Source organism: Neopsephotus bourkii, unplaced genomic scaffold, assembly GCF_033783945.1.
Source record: "Neopsephotus bourkii isolate Nb327-2 ecotype Australia unplaced genomic scaffold, CSIRO-AGI_Nbou_v1 NB_1707, whole genome shotgun sequence".
NCBI lineage: Eukaryota > Metazoa > Chordata > Aves > Psittaciformes > Psittacidae > Neopsephotus > Neopsephotus bourkii.
In genome coordinates, this window is record NW_026902181.1 from 6,920,363 (window position 1) to 6,939,010 (window position 18,648).

At 39.0% G+C, this 18,648-nt stretch overlaps 1 protein-coding gene across 3 annotated transcripts in view; it reads right to left on the reverse strand.

The window, feature by feature from the left end:
• Positions 1 to 18,648, reverse strand: part of TECPR2 (tectonin beta-propeller repeat containing 2) — a 46,280-nt gene that overhangs the window by 6,556 nt on the left and 21,076 nt on the right. For 2 of the 3 annotated variants that reach the window (XM_061376236.1, XM_061376235.1), the window contains exons 13-17: positions 17,747 to 17,888; positions 16,052 to 16,292; positions 15,149 to 15,238; positions 14,134 to 14,367; positions 7,235 to 7,383 (exon numbers count right to left, since the gene is read on the reverse strand). In XM_061376236.1, the coding sequence (XP_061232220.1) occupies positions 7,235 to 7,383; positions 14,134 to 14,367; positions 15,149 to 15,238; positions 16,052 to 16,292; positions 17,747 to 17,888 (856 nt within the window). Of the gene's footprint in view, positions 1 to 7,234; positions 7,384 to 14,133; positions 14,368 to 15,147; positions 15,239 to 15,956; positions 16,293 to 17,746; positions 17,889 to 18,648 lie in introns of those variants that run through there. The other variant, XM_061376238.1, reaches the window with a different exon arrangement.

Consider the following 18,648-nt stretch of genomic DNA (forward strand, 5'->3'; position numbering starts at 1 on the left):
ATTTTTCATTCCAAGGGTTTTTATTGCAGAAACATGGGAAAGACTACAACATACAGTATCAAATACTAGAAAAGGTCATACCAAACCCATGTGACCCTGCAACATTATAAAGCTCAACAGAATCATAAAATACTTTCAAAATATTTAGTACAACTGTTCCTTAGAAGAAATGAAAAAGAAAAAATAAAAATTAGTAATGCAATCACTTTAAAGGTCATACGAACTACAGGCCTACTCAGGTGTGCCCAACTTATTCTGGTCACACTGTCTTATACCCAAGATTATGAACTGTAGTTTAGGAGATAAGCTGTAATTACCACTGCATGCAATTTTAATAACATACTGAAAAAAATGAACTACTTCAACAAGGATAACTAAGTTTTTATAGAAATTAAGTAAACACTACGTGCAACAAATTCCCATGAAGCTGAACATAATTGAGCACGAGGTAATAAAAAGCTTGGTTACTCACAGCTTTGCTTAGACAAGGCATTTGCTTTGTTTCTTAAAAACACAACTTTAATGAACATCAGTAAAACACCCTCTCATGCAGGCTATGCCAGTAAAGTGTACCTCTCTAGTTTTTGAAACTGAAATACTCAAACCATGGGAAGAAAAGCATTTTTGTAAGGTAAAACACCCACGTGTTTTTAACTTCAGTCTCAGGGTACAATTACTATTCATCTAGTAGTACTCATCCAGTGCTAAAGCTGTAGGCTAAGTACTGTCCCAGGTAAGGCATGAGCCCCAAATACAAGGCTATGCAATGTGTTAAACTACTAGATAAAAACAACAGCAGTAGAGAGGTCAGAGATCAGAAATGAAGTCACTGCCTCCCAGACAGATGATCTGTTTACTAGGTTACACATAGTCCAACCTCTTCTGCCTTGCTTAGTTCTTAGCCTCATTAAATCTGGGTTCAGCAGACAGGGTCTTCCTAGAAAACACACTATTTCACAGATCTACAGCATGGGCCATCCAAACAGGAAAGACCCCACAACCCAGCCCCCCAGCTCCCAGGGAAGGCAGCCAATTAGCAACTCATCTGCTTACCATAAAATGGCGAGACAGTAATACACTATGGGGAGGGACCTCCAAGTCCAGCAGCCTTCCCAGAGTTTCTCCTTACTTTGTGTGCACTTGTTAGCTCACTCAAGCTCTCTTTACTGACCATACACTCTGAGCTTAGCACCCACCTTTGCTGCCCCAGTTTACTTCACAAAACTGCCAAAAGGATCCAGCCCCTCCATAGCTTTAAAATCAAGCAAGCTGAAGATTAGTCACAAAAAAAAGAAACGATAAAAGCTGCTCTAACCAGAATTCAGAAAATGCAGAATTTAATGAAAATGAAACAAAACAAAAATTCCCCCAAACTCTTAGTTTATACTAGCATAAGTAATTATTTTTTATGACAGTCTCAAAGTCACAGTTCAAGTATTCCTATTAATTACATACTTCAGGCTAGCACTTCTTACAGACACATGAACAGTTCCATGGAAATCAAAGCACATGCTTGCTAAATCAAGACACATATCCTTTACCCATGATTTTTTTTCGCTGTTACATTTTTATTTTTAAATAGAATAATTCTGGAAAACTCTCAAAACTCAATGATAATTGTAGTTACTTTATTTACCCAACTAATATTCAATATATTTCTTAATTGGCTCAAAAAAATAATTAAATATGCAATTCTGTGTTAGCTAACCAAAATATGGGCACATTGGAAGAGTGTAGATATGAGGCTGCTTCTAGTACAGAACAAATGAAAGCATGAAAACTGAAGGTTCTCCTTCCTACAATTTTTGTTTCCAGTGTAAGCTAGTCTCATCAAAAAGCAAATGCACCATCTTGAGATCATATTTAAAAGCATACAGGATGATGGTCTACTCAGTTTTCTGGGTGTATCGTTTTGCATACTTTTTGTGATCTGAAGCTTCTGGTGCTGATAATAATTCCTATCTAATGGGACAGGCTGCACGCATGCTTTTCTGAACATGACGATAGCAATGCCTTAAAACAAGTATCAGAAAGCTAAACTCTAAAGCAGAAACAGAGAGTGCAATGTAGTAACAGCAGTTTTCTTAACTAGCAACAAAATGGAAATAATAAGCACTGAACGAGCAATGAAATCGTGGTGTGAGGCAACTTTAGTAAAAATACTAGAATTGCATTTTTTCAATATCTAACGCACCTTTTCTGTAACTTAGAATTTCTAAGGCATGCCTGTGAGGAATAGTACCCATCTGAATTTAAACATGATGGTATTTTAAATCAGCTAAATAAAATACACTGCTGCAGGAACTTTGATCTCCTATACTTATTTGCAACCCACCTCGATACAGTTACTCTTACTACTGCCAAACAGTTTTTATGTACATTACCTTGGAACATGCAGTTCTCCACAAAAACCCTCTCCCTGTTAATGTCTCCAGGAGGCCTCGCATGACCAAAGATACGTGGAACAGACTAGCTAGTCTGGTCTGTAGATAACCAGAAGGTCTTATGAGCGTATTACCTCTTCAACCTAAGCAGAATTGGTCTAGTAAAAAATAGCTCCTCTGCATCTCATCTTAGCACTCTAATAGCAACTTAGATGTCTGTGTAACAGCTGGGTAATGCAAGTTAGTCTGTGCTAGTGAAAAATCAGACTTGAAAAGAACAGTCACGTACATCAAGAAAGAGCAGAGTTTTTCCATGTTCAAAAATAGCATGAATGATTCTGAAGTAAAAGTTAAGAAGCATTTTCAACAGAGTATCATCATCCTCCAATACCCAGTTCTTAAAGAGCATTTCAAACAAACCCTTCCTACATTTCAGCTTTGATTTTGGCACCTACAAAAGAGATGTAATGGCAAAATCTGATCTTGAGGAGTGCTCACTGCTTCCTCCTGTAAGTACCACTTAACAGAAAACTGGCCTTAATAGAAATCTCTCTGAAAAATGCAAAGGCAAGGCAGATGGCAGAGGAAGAAGGTCTCCAGATTTGCATTAAGTGTTCTCTAGAATTTTATTTAAAGAGAGGAAAGGAAAAAAAGCTCATGACAACCATTTCTAACAAATCACCACTCATCCATAAGGCCCAACCAACCTCTCTACACCAAATGCAGATTAAGAAAAAGGAAGGTATTGGAAACAAATTAAATGTAGCGTATATTGATTTTGCAGAATTACAGACACATTTCCTAAACTGTAATTGATATTTTTAACTACCATTTGCCTCACAGTCTTAAGAATTTTTGAATGACAGTGAAAGTATGAACAGCCTTCATTATCTTTTTTGGGGGGAGGGGGAGGGTGGAGAGAAGAAGGGGGAAAGGGTAATGAGAAAAAAATAGCTCCTCCTAGATCAGTAAGGATTTCTACCCTCTTACCTGTGATAAAGTTACACAAAGAGACAATCACAGGTTGTTTATGGAAATAGTGGTAATCAAGAGTTTCCCTAACTTGAAATGCACGTACTGCACAAGACCATTTTATGGCAAGCTAAGTGAAGCAGTACTGCTGAGACCTTAGGAACTAGAAGCATCAACAAAAGCTTTGTACAGCAGCCAAACATAAGCTCCTTTTACTCCGCAGCTTGGACAAGCTATGTGGATATTTAAACAGACCTCTTGATTTACCAAATTTGCTTTTTCAATCCTTTTCTTTATGACGTTTGGTTACAAAAGAGCAAAGAGTAACAGTTAAGCAAACAGCAATTAATAAAATGTTTTAATCTATTTTTAGAGTAAGACTGATTGTTTCCAAGCAATAAATGATTGGTCACTCATTACAAATACTTATCCTGATCTTTGTTTCCTTTAATCCTCTTAAATAAAGTTCTGCTTATTTGATAGATCTCTTAATGTAAATCTTAGAAGGTGGTTATTATGGCCAGTTTTTATGTTAAGCAGCTCTTGTAGAAAGCGAGCTTTCTCAAGATCAGCTTTTGTCTCATCTTTGTCAGAAAATGACAAAAATCGAAGCTGAAATGTTGAAGGAATTTTTTTCAAACAAGCATTTTTATTTGATCAACTTCTATTCCATAATCATCCAAATTAGTCTTATTTACCATAGCAATTTTCTATTTAATTTTTAATTAATATTCATTTAGGCCAAAAATACGAAGCATTAAATCTTCATAACTATATGTACATGCACTTATCTAAGCATACTTTATAGTATCTACGTAAGTAATAGTTATATCTCCCACTCATTCTTTTAATTAAATTTAATGTATATTGAAACATGCTACATCAGATAATAGTTTTATCCTGTATATTAACAATAGAAAGAAAACCACTTTCTATTTCCTGGACTAAAATTGATTCATCGAAGAATTTTCATCAGCTTTAACAATGTCCATAAAGAAGGTTCCAAAAACCTACTTAGCTACACAATTATTTTGACTTCTATTACTGCAGAACAGAATGGGTAAAGCACAGAAAACATCTACCTATAAACTACTACTGCTCAAGATACTGTAATGATGCTACCAACAACTTCTGAAGTGTTGGATAAAATAAAGAAGAGGGAGGGCAGAGAATATAAAATGTTTTGGTTTTGGTTTTATGTCAAGAGATACTGCAGTAGGGACTTAAAGGGAAGAGCAGCAAATGCGAATGGCTTAAGTCTAGATAAAAAACCTCCCAAACCATAAAGCATCACAGAGAAAAGATTTTAGCATGAGTAAAACCTCATCAGAACTATTGCCTCTGAATATCTTTGTGAAGTTCTGCAAAGATGGATGCTCTGCAATTGCAGTACTTCTTTAACGAGAAGTGACACCATAAAAGCAGAGTCTGTAGCTGCTCACAAGATGCTCATGAGTCATAAGATCTGGGATATGGCAAGTCACATTGGCTTTGACATTTACTAGGGAATGAAATATCCATAGTTGGTTTTAAATTGCATTATTTGAGAATGCTCCTGTACTTAAAGCAAGTGAAAGGCAATTTTGATTTTGTTCTTCAAACAGAAGATGACTGAATCGTTCACAAATACTTCTTGGAGTATTTCTGTTATTCTGAAGATAGAGTGGTGCAGCATGAACTGTGTCAAAGTCAGTTAAAGGACAGATAGCAGTAAGGTGCTTCTAATAAGCAAATACTGTTCATGGAATAGTCCACTTCTCAGCCATCATGTTGTATTTGTTATCCAAACACTAAGCCAGCATTTGGAAATAATTTTAAAGCTCACATATTTTCTTATTTTGCATTAAGCCTTTGTAAAAGCATGAATGGCTGCTCCTTCAGTACCTTAATGTATTGGTTTAACATGTTAGAATTGGCTCAAAATGAGCATGTAACCCACAAGTTTTCATCTTCATTGCAAACAATGTTTGAATTTTTGCCTTTTCATATTGACTCATTACATTTGCCATCTCAGGTCTTGGCAAGATAACATGAAAGAGAATGACACTGCTCTGGGTATCACAAGGTTATCATTTTGGAAGGCAACATCTTCCAGCTTCCCAGATAAGCTGATAGGAAATAATCTGATTTTCAACCCTGTTCACTTAAAAACATTCTACAAAAGGAAGTCACTGCTAAATAATGAGTCTCAACAAATCCCCATTTCTTGTGAACACCTCTGTATCGAGTAACTTTATCTACTTCAATGGAGTAGTAGAGAATGCATTTAATACAGAGAAATCAGCATCAGTGCAGAGAGACAGCTTTTCAGAATATTTTCCTGGATAGGAAAATCTTTGGTAAGAAGATACTATACAAGTTCAATCCTCTGTCTCTTGGCAAACCCTATTTTAAGTGGAAAACATACTGGAATGTGTTTTGTCCCCTTTCTAAGAATACTACCCTTATGGAAGCCATCATCCCCAATATCCCGGTCTCCTCTTCCTGCTGCCCTACCCCTGTTAGCAGGGAAAATTTGTCTCTTACAGATTACACTAGAGTCACACTTGCAACACACAAAGAACTAGCAGTGTTATCTAGGCTTTGTTGCAAGTGATACTGGTACTTATTTACTAGTCTGTTCTGCTCTTCTGCAAAACAAGTTGCCATTTCTCCGGGTCTGACTGACTACATTCCCAATACAGAAAAACAAGTCTAACCAGTGCTGTGCTAACTGATGGGATGCAAATCTGCAGCTTCATTTCCCTGCCTTCCTTTGCTGTTACACCCTGAGATTCACAGGAGCTAATAATTGGCCAATGAGAGATAAGCAGAACTAAAAGCAAACGATGTAAAAACCAAATAAACTATTGCAACTCCACTGCCACAGATTTACTTTTATTTCTTAATATGCCCTTTCAAAAGTACCATGTATTTCAAAATGTTTAAAAGAAGTTCTGCAACATTATAAAATGTAAATCAAGAATGCAAACACACACAGTACTACTATGCTAGGTCAGCAGACAGCTCAACTGACTTCATGCCAAGGAGCAAAGAATGAAATCAGTAGTCAGAGGTCAGCTCTATTACAGCAGTCCCAACCCACACCACAGATATCACTCCCATTTCATAGTTTAACTTGCAAAGTATTAGAGCAGCAACAAAAGCAAACACTGGGGTTTAAAGAAAGTTTAAAAAGGAAACCAGATGCTGGAGAAACATATTTTGTCCACCCTCTATATTCAGAAAAGATGTTGCCAGGATAATTTAAGAGGTTTCTTTCCACTGTGATCCTCCCAGCTGGCAGGTAGAAAGGATACAAAGTTTGCCCATTCTGGGAACAAGAGCTAAGAGCTGTAATTGTTCTACACACTTACTAACTACTGTATGAAAAGGAAAGTCCCTAAAGCCAGGCACAGCACCTTGGCAAGCATCCCAGACTCATATGGGTGAGGACAAAGGAGGAGGGAGGAAGGCACTTCAGTGCCAGGCCACTTGAGCTGAGCCTTCCCACACCTTCTGCTTTGTGCTGTTGGCCAGTCCAGACTTCGGGCTAGCATACAGCAGATACTCAATATGCAGTTTAAGGCTGCACTGTACTATGTGCCTATAAAGCTGGGTGTTACAAGAAGAGTAAACTTTAATTAAGAATAGAAAGGAAAACAAAATCTTCCACTTTTGAGTTAAAAAAAAAAGCTATTTGCAATTTGGGATGACATGGTGCTGAGTGAGGCTGTATATTCAGAGTACATTATAATCCTGAATTATTCAAACATGCAGGACAAAGTTTTGAGTTATACATTTAAAATCTGACTCTTGTTTTTCATGAGTGTTAAAAAATTTTTCAAATGCACAATGATACACCCCTATGCTATAAAGAACTTTAATCAACATTTTACCTGTATAGGTGGCTCAATCATTATCCATGCAGGAAGCATCAAACTTGGGTTAAAAGGTTGTGTTCCTACACGGAAATAAACACCACCACTGGTGTCACAGGCCCAAACATGCTGATTTCCACAGGTCAAGCTGATCAGCTTTACAGTACCTAATAACAAAGAGACTATTAGCAACCTGGCATTTTCCTTTCGAATTCAGCTAATAATGAGAACTTTTATTTAGACTTCATTAAATCAAACTGGCTTTAAACACAATCATGTAAAGGTGATTAAAATTTAACGCAACTTAAAAGAGAAACGCCCCCCACTGGATACAATGAATAAAATCAGCAGGTAGTCTATGTGAGGTACTTCTCTTACAAATCTAAAAATAAATGGTTTAGTCATAGGATACTGCAATCTCTAAAACACAGTAAAAATATGCTATTAAAATAACCAAATTCAAGCAGGGAAACATTCTATGACAAATGTTATCACTGCCTAGAAAACTTTCACATGACCTGTTACGAACTTTTGTCTGTAGCTGGCCATGCTTGTTGACTTATGAAGGTGTTGATCTGCTAACATATTCAGCAAAGAACATTCCTAATGCTACCAGCACTTTAAAAATACCAGAGCATATGGATTATGCATTTCAGTGTTAACACACCAGTGTCACATCTGTAAATAAAGGAGCCAATTCTCAACTGGATTTATGTTCAACAGCGTACTTACTTATTACACCTATCTCAAAAGCACTGCTTTAACCACACGTAAGTCAGCACAATGAAAACAACACTGCCAAATAAGTATGTTCTGGAATTTTGGGGTGGGTTGTGTTTTTGGTTGGTTGGTTGGTTGGTTGGTTTTTCCATACCAAATCATATCCAAAAGTTTGCAAAGATAGTAGAGAAGCATAACTGAAGTTTTGGACTAAGAAGAACTAGCTAGCCAGCTAGCTGTCAACTGGAACCCCTACTCTTCCACATTCGTTTAAAAATAGCCATGTGACTATATACGTCACATTTGATCTTGTTTTTCCTCACAGTGTTAGGACAACACCATGCTACATTATGGAAAACACATTCTACAGAAAGAAGGACCCAATCAGTACAGATATACTACAGAAGGAATGCTCTGGTCAGACTCCAAACTTATGATTCTAAAAATAGGCCTTGCTGGCTAATTGAACATGCCAGTGCTGCTTGGGATATCCCATTCTTGGTAACAGTTCTCCCTTCAGTGATGTGAAATCTGGCAACAGCTCCTTGTAAAGTGCACCAGATATAGCATTCCTAAAAGAAAGGAGCACAATTTTAACCCACAGAGTACAAGTTTAAAGCATTTATTTCTGCAGAAGGCAGTATTCTCTGTCATTAAGGCTTGCTAGGGGAAAGAATAGGGAACAACAGGACTACACAGCTTTATCATTAGGTTTTCCGTAATAGTAAACAGATCTTGTCATCAATTTGAATTTGTCTCACCAAAAAATGTTCTCTCATTGGTACAGCTTCACATTAAAAACAAATGACAAAATTATATATAAAAACCTTCTACTGCTTGGAATAAAACATCTAGAACAACTTTCTTTTGCAGGCAGGGGCTTGACATTCAGCTACAAAGTCAAAATGTTACCTAAAACCTCATTATTCCTTCTAACATAAAGTATGACTGGAGCAATGGCTTTGTCACATGATGTCTCAGCTGTTAAACATTCTGATTCAAACCAGCATCAGAGACTCAAATGGAATCACATATCACCTACTTGGCATAGCTGATATTATTTACATCTACAGTACAATTTGATATTAAAAAATGCAGCCCTTATGTAAATGTTTTGGGGTTTCTCCCTCCACCTACCATTTTTAGATTAGGAGAAGGTCATACTAATCACATTCATCTACTGTTTAGAGAAAGTAGCATGATTCAGAGGCATTGTTTATTGTTGAAACCTAAAGGTCATTCTATTGTGTTTAGAAACCTTGACAGTGATAGTGGAACTACAATAAAAATGATTTACTCCATACTACTCCCAGTATATAGAGTAAAGGCAAGAGGAAGATACTACCAACATAACATTCATATTTCAACATTAATGCTGGCAACCACATCACCTCCATACAGAATTCTCAATGGCATTTTACAGCAACTTGCTTCTCCCCCTACCTAATGTTTCTGGAGTAAACTTAAACATACACTTGAAGTATAACAATAGTTCTCCAATTTCTTCAGCCCCATTAGTGCAAATGAAGGCTCTTATATCCCTGGACATGCAGTGATCTACCATATGCATTTAATCACAGGAAAAATGGCGAAAACTTTCACACTTAAGTGTTAACACAGAGTGACAGGTAAAAATGGGGTGTTTGAAGAATTTCCTCACCCCAAATTTTTGTAATACCACCACCATGTGCCACAAAGCTAACAGGAACAGCTGAACATAAAGGCTGAACTTCTGAACTGCTCAAATTCACACGACAGATACTAGAGCTAGTCCCAATTACAGATTTCCTTTATGAATACTTTGAGATTTTCAGACAATAGCAAGAAATTATTTACTATTCCAGTTGAAAAGTTATTATCTAAATTTCTGGAAAGTAATGGCCCCATGAGAAAAGTTTCAAACTGTACTAAGCAACACAAGAAGAAGAGTGTGGACAAACCTATCCTGTAGGTCAATGAAGGTAAAAGGTACATTTAGCGATTTGGAGCCAATTCATCAGGTCTGGAAAACATGGTGTGTAACTGGCAAACAGATTATTTCCATTATGTATTTATTACTAACTGCACACTAAGACTGTACATGAGGCTTAAAGTCTGCCAGCTCTGTCTGCCTTTCCCTGTTAAAATTGCTTGTCTGTTTTCAGACCAGACACAAACACTGTCATTCAAAAACTGGAAAACCTGCAAAACAGTTGAATTATTTTAAAAATGGTACAAGAATGCTGCATAGTCTAAATTTCTTTCATCTTCATTTAAAACGGGAATGAAGGTTAGCATGAAGAATGTTTTAACAGTCTTACTATCAAAGAAACAAATCTACTTGGAATATTGATAAAGCTGACAGATAGTCTGATTACTCCACAGCAAAACTGGGAGGAGATTTTTATGATCAAAACCTGGTCAACAGCATTAGCCTTACAGCTAGGTGGGGACCTGGTTCAAGATCATCTTAACCTGAATGTGCACAAGTGCATGGAACCTGATTGAAATCCATCTGCGCCTCCTGAAGGAGCTGGCGAATAAAGTTGCTAAGCCACTGTCCATCATATTACACAGTATCACAGTATGTTAGAGATTGGAAGGGACCTCAAAAGATCATCTAGTCCAATCCCCCTGCCGGAGCAGGAACACCTAGATAAGGTTACACAGGAACGTGTCCAGGTGGGTTTTGAATGTCTCCAAAGAAGGAGACTCCACAACCTCCCTGGGCAGCCTGTTCCAGTGTTCCGTCACCCTCACTGAGAAGAAGTTTCTTCTCAGGTTTAAGTGGAACCTCTTGTGCTCCAATTTGTACCCATTACCCCTTGTCCTTTCATTGTTTGCCACTGAGAAGAGCCTGGCTCCATCCTCGTGACACTCCCCCTTTATATATTTATATACACTAATAAGGTCACCCCTCAATCTCCTCTTCTCCAAACTATAGAGACCCAGCTCCCTCAGTCTTTCCTCATAAGGGAGATGCTCCGCTCCCTTAATCATCTTAGTTGCCCTGCGCTGGACTCTCTCCAGCAGTATCTCTCTGATACTACTAGGCCAAGTAGTATTCCCCCGAAGGTAGAAGCCATCTTCCGTTTGGGGACAGCAGGCACTTTGATGATCGGAACGTCTTGTAGGGTATTCTGTGTTTGAGTCTCTGCTGGCAGACGTAAGGAGCCCGTTGGGCTGAGGGGCCCAGAACTGGACACAATATTCCAGATGAGGTCTCACCAGGGCAGAGTAGAGGGGAAGGAGGACCTCTCTTGACCTACTAACCACCCCCCTTCTAATACACCCCAGGATGCCATTGGCCTTCTTGGCCACAAGGGCACAGTGTCGGCTCATGGTCACCCTGTCGTCCACCAGGACCCCCAGGTCCCTCTCCCCTACACTGCTCTCTAACAGGTCGTTCCCCAGCCTATACTGGAACCTGGGGTTGTTCCTGCCCAGATGCAGGACTCTACACTTTCCCTTGTTATATTTCATCAAGTTATTCCCCGCCCAGCTCTCCAGCCTGTCCAGGTCCCTCTGGATGGCAGCACAGCCTTCTGGCGTGTCAGCCACCCCTCCCAGCTTAGTGTCATCAGCAAACTTGCTGATAGTACGCTCAATTCCCTCATCTAAATCGTTGATGAATATATTAATACTGGTCCCAAAAATATATATATATATCCCGCCCGGGGGAGCCCCCGTGGAAAGGCGGTAGTAAGGATCTTGCACCTCCATCCGCGGCTCCGCGTTGGCTAATTGGGCTTTGTTCAAGGAAGAGCTCCGCTTTTCTCTGTCCACAGGCATGTCCTGTTTACTGCCGGACTCCCGTCAGAGTATGATATTTGAAAAATCATGGCAGTCAGGTGAACTTCCCAATGACTGGAAAAAGGGAAATATAACCCCCATTTTCAAGAAGGGGAAAATGGATGACCCAAAGAGCTACAAAGCAGTCAGTCTCACCTCTGTGCCTGGCAAAACCTTGGAGCAGATTCTCTTGGAAGCCATGCTAAGGCACACGAAAAACAACAAGGTGCTTGGTGACAGCCAGCATGGCTTCACTAAGGGGAAATCCTACCTGACCAATTTGGTGGCCTTCTATGATGGGGCTACAGAACTGATGGACAGGGGTAGAGCAGTTGATGTCATCTGCCTGGACTTGTGCAAAGTGTTCAACACTGTCCCACATGACATCCTTGTCTCTAAAATGGAGAGACATCAATTTGATGGATGGACCAGTTGGTGGATAAAGAACTGGATGGATGGCCTCACGCAAAGAGTTGTGGTCAATGGCTCAATATCCAGCAGAGGAGCAGTAACGAGTGGTATCCCTCAGGGATCAGTGTTGGAACTGATCTTGCTCAATATCTTTGCCAGTGACATGGACAGTGGGATTGAGTGTGCTCTCTGCAAGTTTGCTGATGACACCAAGCTGTGTGGTTCGGTTGATACGCTGGAGGGAAGGAATGCCATCCAGAGGGACCTCGACACGCTTGTGAGGTGGGCTGATGCCAACCTCATGAAGTTTAACCATGGCAAGTGCAAGGTCCTACACTTGGGTTGGAGCAATCCCAGGCACAGCTACAGGTTGGGCAGAGAAGAGATTCAGAGCAGCCCTGCGGAGAAGGACTTGGGGGTGCTGGTCGATGAGAAAATGAACATGAGCCAGCAGTGTGCGCCTGCAGCCCAGAAAGCCACCTGTATTCTGGGCTGCATCAAAAGGAGCGTGACCAGCAGGTTGAGCTGGTGATCCTGCCCCTCTACTCTGCTCTCAGAAGGCCTCACTTGGAGTATTGTGTACAGTTCTGGTGTCCTCAACATAAAAAGGACATGGAACTGTTGGAAGAAGTCCAGAGGAGGGCCACAAGGATGATCAGGGGACTGGAGCACCTCCCGTATGAAGATAGGCTGAGAAAGTTGGGGCTGTTCAGCCCGCAGAAGAGAAGGCTGCGTGGAGACCTCATAGCAGCCTTCTAGTATCTGAAGGGGGCTTATAAGGATGCTGGGGAGGGACTCTTCATTAGGGACTGTAGTGATAGGACAAGGGGCAACGGGTTAAAACTTAAACAGGAGAAGTTTAGATTGGATATAAGGAGGAAATTCTTCCTGTTAGGGTGCTGAGGCCCTGCAATGGGCTGCCCAAGGAAGTTGTGAATGTTCCATCCCTGGAAGGGTTCAAGGCCAGGCTGGACAGAGCCTTGGGTGAGATGGGTTTAGTGTGAGGTGTCCCTGCCCATGGCAGGGGGCTTGGAACTAGATGATCTTAAGGTCTTTTCTAACCCTAACTATTCTATGATTCTAACCAAAAGAAAAGGGCAGTTAACCCACAGCACACTCATTATGCTGAATCAACAGATAGGTATAAACTTGAACATGAGTGTCACCCACTGCATCACTCATGGGTAATGCAACACTTTGAGCATAATTTTTCCTTGACAGGATCTTATGAAACTTTGATCACTCTTAAGAATGCATTTAACCACAAAACTCAGGGCCTTGCATATGGAACTGCCTAGGACCACACAATTATGGTTACACTGCAGCACAAGAACTAGAAACATAGAATAGTTAGGGTTGGAAAGGACTAGGCTAATTTAAATCTAGCGGTACACCTGCACAGCACTCTTGTCAGGCCAAGGTACCTCAGACTGACAAACTGTAAGAAGGCACATACATATATAAAGTATTCTGTAAACAGTAAACATGCTGTCTCCAGCAAAAGGCTAAATGAAACACTGTTTGAAAGCCATAGCTGTTTCTGATGCTTTACAGCCCCCTGGTGTGAGGCTCATTACTCTAAGGCTGCCCATTACTGCCTTGGCTGCATTGACCACCGAATGCTCCAATCCTCTCTACATTGTAGACAACAACTACAGTTGTATACAATACTAGCAGTGCAACAAAGATCTTATTCAACTTCTCATGGATACCGAAGATCCATCTCGAAATTGCCACGCCAAAGAAAGTCTCCGTCTCTTGCACACAAGAGCTAAAAAGGTACCAGGACTGGGATCTTTGAAGGGACTATACCAAAACTCAGTTCCAAACTATAATCTGGACTGGAAAATTCCCAACTTTGGTAATATGTACTTAAAGGAATCTGTAAAACAGCTTATACCGCATTTAGTCCAGTAAATGTAATATTCTGTATCAGCAACCAAAAGATACTTCTGAAGGAAAATACTGTCTGTCAACTAAGAAAGTTGAGAGTCTACTCAATAAAAACGTCATACCTAGTTGAGAGAGATCCAGTTTTGTCCAGTGCATCCCTGTTGGACAGCTGGATGAAAGTGTTCTGATAAACACCTGCCCAAGACTATCCAAACCCCAAATGGCATCCTGGCAGGCAGAGTAGTGCACCATGTCAGCCTCTGGCGGTAACTGCACCGTAGAAGGACGAAACTGAGGATTCTGATCACTGACACAAAACAAATCCTTGTTGCTTTGGCACAGCCACAGAAAGCTTCCTATGAAAAGGACATTCTTGTTATTAAAATAATTCCTAATGCACCCTGAGACAGCTTACACATCTACTACTTCTGGCTCTGTTCACAGGCTAAGATTCTGCAGCACAAATACACATCCTAAGCCCTTATTTTGGTACTTAAATACTCCTTTTCTCAAATCAAATTAAGCAGCAAGTGATCTCATTTGAAGAAACATCTCATTCAAAGAACTTCACAGAAAGAAGACAAGCAACAGTGCACCATCCCTTCCCTTTATCCCTTTGTCTTTACCCTTAATAACTGCCTTTGAAACCAGCATTTTTTTTCAGCTCTAAATCACATACTTTTGCCAATAAAGCCAGTGTACTTAGATAATGCAGCTGCTAACTACTGTAACTAGTAGTTGAATTACCTAGTGTGGTCACATTTTTGCAGGAAAATGTGCCATTTTTCTGCAATAAGTGCACTGACAGGAGAAGTATTTGGTTAGCATAGGCATTCCAGCAAAACATGCTCCAGCAATTTAGGAAGTTACTGCTCCTAAAGGACAACCCATTTCTCTGCTGAATGCCACTCCACACCAAAGGTGTCCAAGTGAATAATATGCCTTTTTTTTTTTTTTACCACTAGTAGTTTTACAGATTTATTTTCACCTCACTTCAAATATATTAAAACCCTGCATAAGGAAAAGGCATACAAACTCTGAAGTAATTCAAGATATTTAATAACTTACTTATCATCAACTTACTCTATTTAAACATCAAGTGCAGTTATTATATATATGGACTGCTTATTCACTAACCTTCTTTGGATGAAGCTGTGGAAGCCAATACAAAAATCCATTTTGTGGCAGACGCAGTGCCACGAGGCACAATATTATTCCAGTAAGTGCCTTGAAAGAAATAACAGAGTGGTATTAGTATGAAACTCAACTTCCTATTAAAATTTGTTATTATTTCAATAGTTAGCATTTAAAAGAAATTCCATTGCAGTCAATTATTAAATATCATCTAGACAAGATTTTCTATGCAAATCTTTTAAGACACTGTTGGAGGGGAGGAGAAAAGTTCCTCTTGACCTTTTTTCCTTCCTGTGTATATGTATACATACACATATATATACATTTAGACACAAAACCACAGAAAACTGGGAATGCAGGAGAGAGGCTAAGGAAGAAGCTTGATGGTTTTCCCAATTTAGTGACAAGGTTAAACAGACAATGTTCTAGGTCTGTTCTTGGTGTTTACTTGATAAAAGAAATGTACTAAACCAAAATTCTATTCTGAGAAATATACCAAGAAAAATAAACAGTTCCTCTATTATCACTGTAAAACTGTTACATGACTGTTTTACATAGTCGCATTGGTCATGAACCGATGCCACTGTGCTAGATGTAACAGGTACAATAGCTTAAAATTGCCTTCTCAGTTCAGAAAAGAGGCAAGGGTAGGTACTAAAAGTAGTAACTTGTGCACAGTTCACTTGTGGAGAATGAATTTTCCACTAAAAATATTTCCTTTTAAATGGAAAATATTTAAGACTATATGCTAAGGAATCATTTAAGTTAATTTTTAAACATGGAATTGTTCATTAAAGCTGCCCTGACCCACCTTGGATAATTTTTGTGGTGACAGAACTGTAGTTGGTCATTCTCCCCTATTTGTTTTTCTTAACTTAAAAATATTAGACGTAAAAGCACACCAACCTATTAAGTTTCCCTTTGCCACATGGAATTCATTTTTACCAGAAGAGATCCAGACTCCACTGCCATTAACTCCAAGGAGGCTGGGTTGACACTGAAGCTGCTGTGACCAAAATGCCATTCGAAGTTTATCAGCCACCTTCTCCACAGGTGCCTGAGCTGCTGTTGCCATTGTTTGAGTTGCCTGGATTATGGTCTGGAACAGGCTGTACTGGTCAAACACCACATAATCAGTGATGCTTACCTGGAAGAAAAGAAAAAAGACCAAAAAATAAAATGTGGTTTTGATAATTAATTAAGCTTTTGGGTGAACTGCAGAATTTTTCATCAGAACCTTTTTCTTCTGTGTGTGTCTTCATAATAAACCAGAACCAATATTAAAACATCATCTTACAACTCCCTCCTACCTAACAATCCACTTTAAATTCTGCATTTCAAGAAAGCCCTTTGTTTCAGGATGGCATCTTACACTCTCTTCCTAAAAACATACTGAAATCTTCAAACTAAGGTGAATTTTCAGTTTCCCAGAGGAAGAGAAAAATGTGATTAGTGCAGCTATTTAAATATCACAAAAACTTGTATGTAATACTCCTTTACAACAACCTCATGAGCATTTTAAGTCATAAGGCAGAAGCAGGTCTAAATTAGCAACTGCCAAAGTTCTGTCATGGACAACTAGATTGGCAACACTGTTATACTCCTTGAAAGGAAAGAAGTGCTGAAGAGCACAAAAAGAAGAGCAGTTTGCCAATGCCCTAAAAGCCAAGCTATTCATGATGCCCAAATGTAGAATCATGTAAGAAGAGTTATATATGCACATCAACTGAAATTCTTCTAACTTAGATGTGCAGACAAACAAATTTTCTGTGTAACTTTTTCTACGCCCTTCTTCCTCACCCTTATCTCTTGGAAAAATAAAAAAGGTGGGGAATAGTCAGGAATACTAAATCAACACCAGGAAGTACTTGCTTTAACTGAGTTGGTTTTACCCACACAATCTGCAACTGAAGCAAGCAGCCCCAAATGGTTCAGAGATGTGTAATACAGGTTTTTTTTGCAAGGTTACTTATTACTTATTTCATCTAGCTAAACAAAAGGCTGATACTAGACTGGATAGAAGGAAGAAGTTCTTTACTGTAAGGGTGATGAGGCACTGGAATGGGTTAGCCAGGGAAGTTGTGAATGCTCCCCTTGTGGCGTTCAAGGCTGGGTTGGACAGAGCCTTAGGTGACATGGTTTAGTGTGAGGTGTCCCTGCCATGGCAGGGGGGGTTGGAACTACATGATCTTAAGATCCTTTCCAACCCTAACTATTGTATGATTCTTCTAAAGACAAGCAACTGCATTCAGCAGCCAGACTTGAATGCTCTGCCTAAACAGCACATCCTATTGCCATTGTTAAGATAACCAAGCTACATGCACCATTGATATGACCTGATAGAGCATTTCTTGTGTTCTTGAAGATGGCTGTGATGCTGTTTGGGATGACCGTGAGTTTTTTTTTCCCCCACTTTTTTACAGCAAAGGTGAAAAAGGGTTTCAGTCATGGCCACATAGCAGGTTTAATATCTTGAATAAAGAGCGCTATAATATACCAAACAATTAATTGAATTTTATCTTAGACTTTCATGGGAAAACAATGCAAATAATAAACCCAAGGTGAAAGACTAAACTGAGAACAAAATAAAAAAATGCCTACTTGCCACCAATGGTTATCATCTCCTTGTGGTTTCTTTGAAACTATACCAGTTCTGAACCACAGATTTCCATGGATATCCAAAGCCCATAATGTCTGCTGATCTCCAAGCGTTATGCACACTGGTTCCAAAGCTTGCATTTCACTGGAAATGCAAACAGGTAAAAAATTAAAAACCTTACTTCAAATTTATGCTTACAGTATTTTGAGGAAGCTGCTACAATGCTAACAGCAGTTCAAAATGATTGAACTCAGTGTGCCCAAGGTCAAAACCACATTTGAGTTCAAATTTTCAGTTACTCAATAATTCAAATTTTGTAAGTTTGCATAATTAAAAACAATTCAACAACAGAGTCCTTCAAAAAAATCACTTCAGATTTGAAACGTGGATACATAACAATGTAACTGAACAAAACCTGTGTTTAGTAAATAAGAAATAAAAAGTTGTGTTCTTGAATTTTTTTATAAAGTAACTTCATAACTTTATCTCCTCCAACTTCCTTGACCTATTCTGAGAACAATATCAGCAGTTCAGGGACTATAAATAGAAAACTCAATTTAATTATATGTCAGAGATAAATGTCAAATTTAGGAATCTAAGTTTCCTAGATAAGTAAACAATTCTGAAGCTTGGAAATTCAACAGGATCAGGTGATCATATCAGAGAATTAGAAGGTTGCCAACAATGCTATTTCTTTCAGAAAACCTTTCTCAACAATTTAAGAACAATGACAGATTGCTTTGGGCAATTTTAATACAAAGCCCAAGAACATTAACTGTACCTAAGGCATAGGTTAAGCAGATATTTTCTTTAAATAAACTAATTAAAGTATATGTAAATTTCAGATTTGAACAATGCCCTCTTCAAGGGCTAAATATCAGGCTGGGAGGTTCTACAAGTTAAA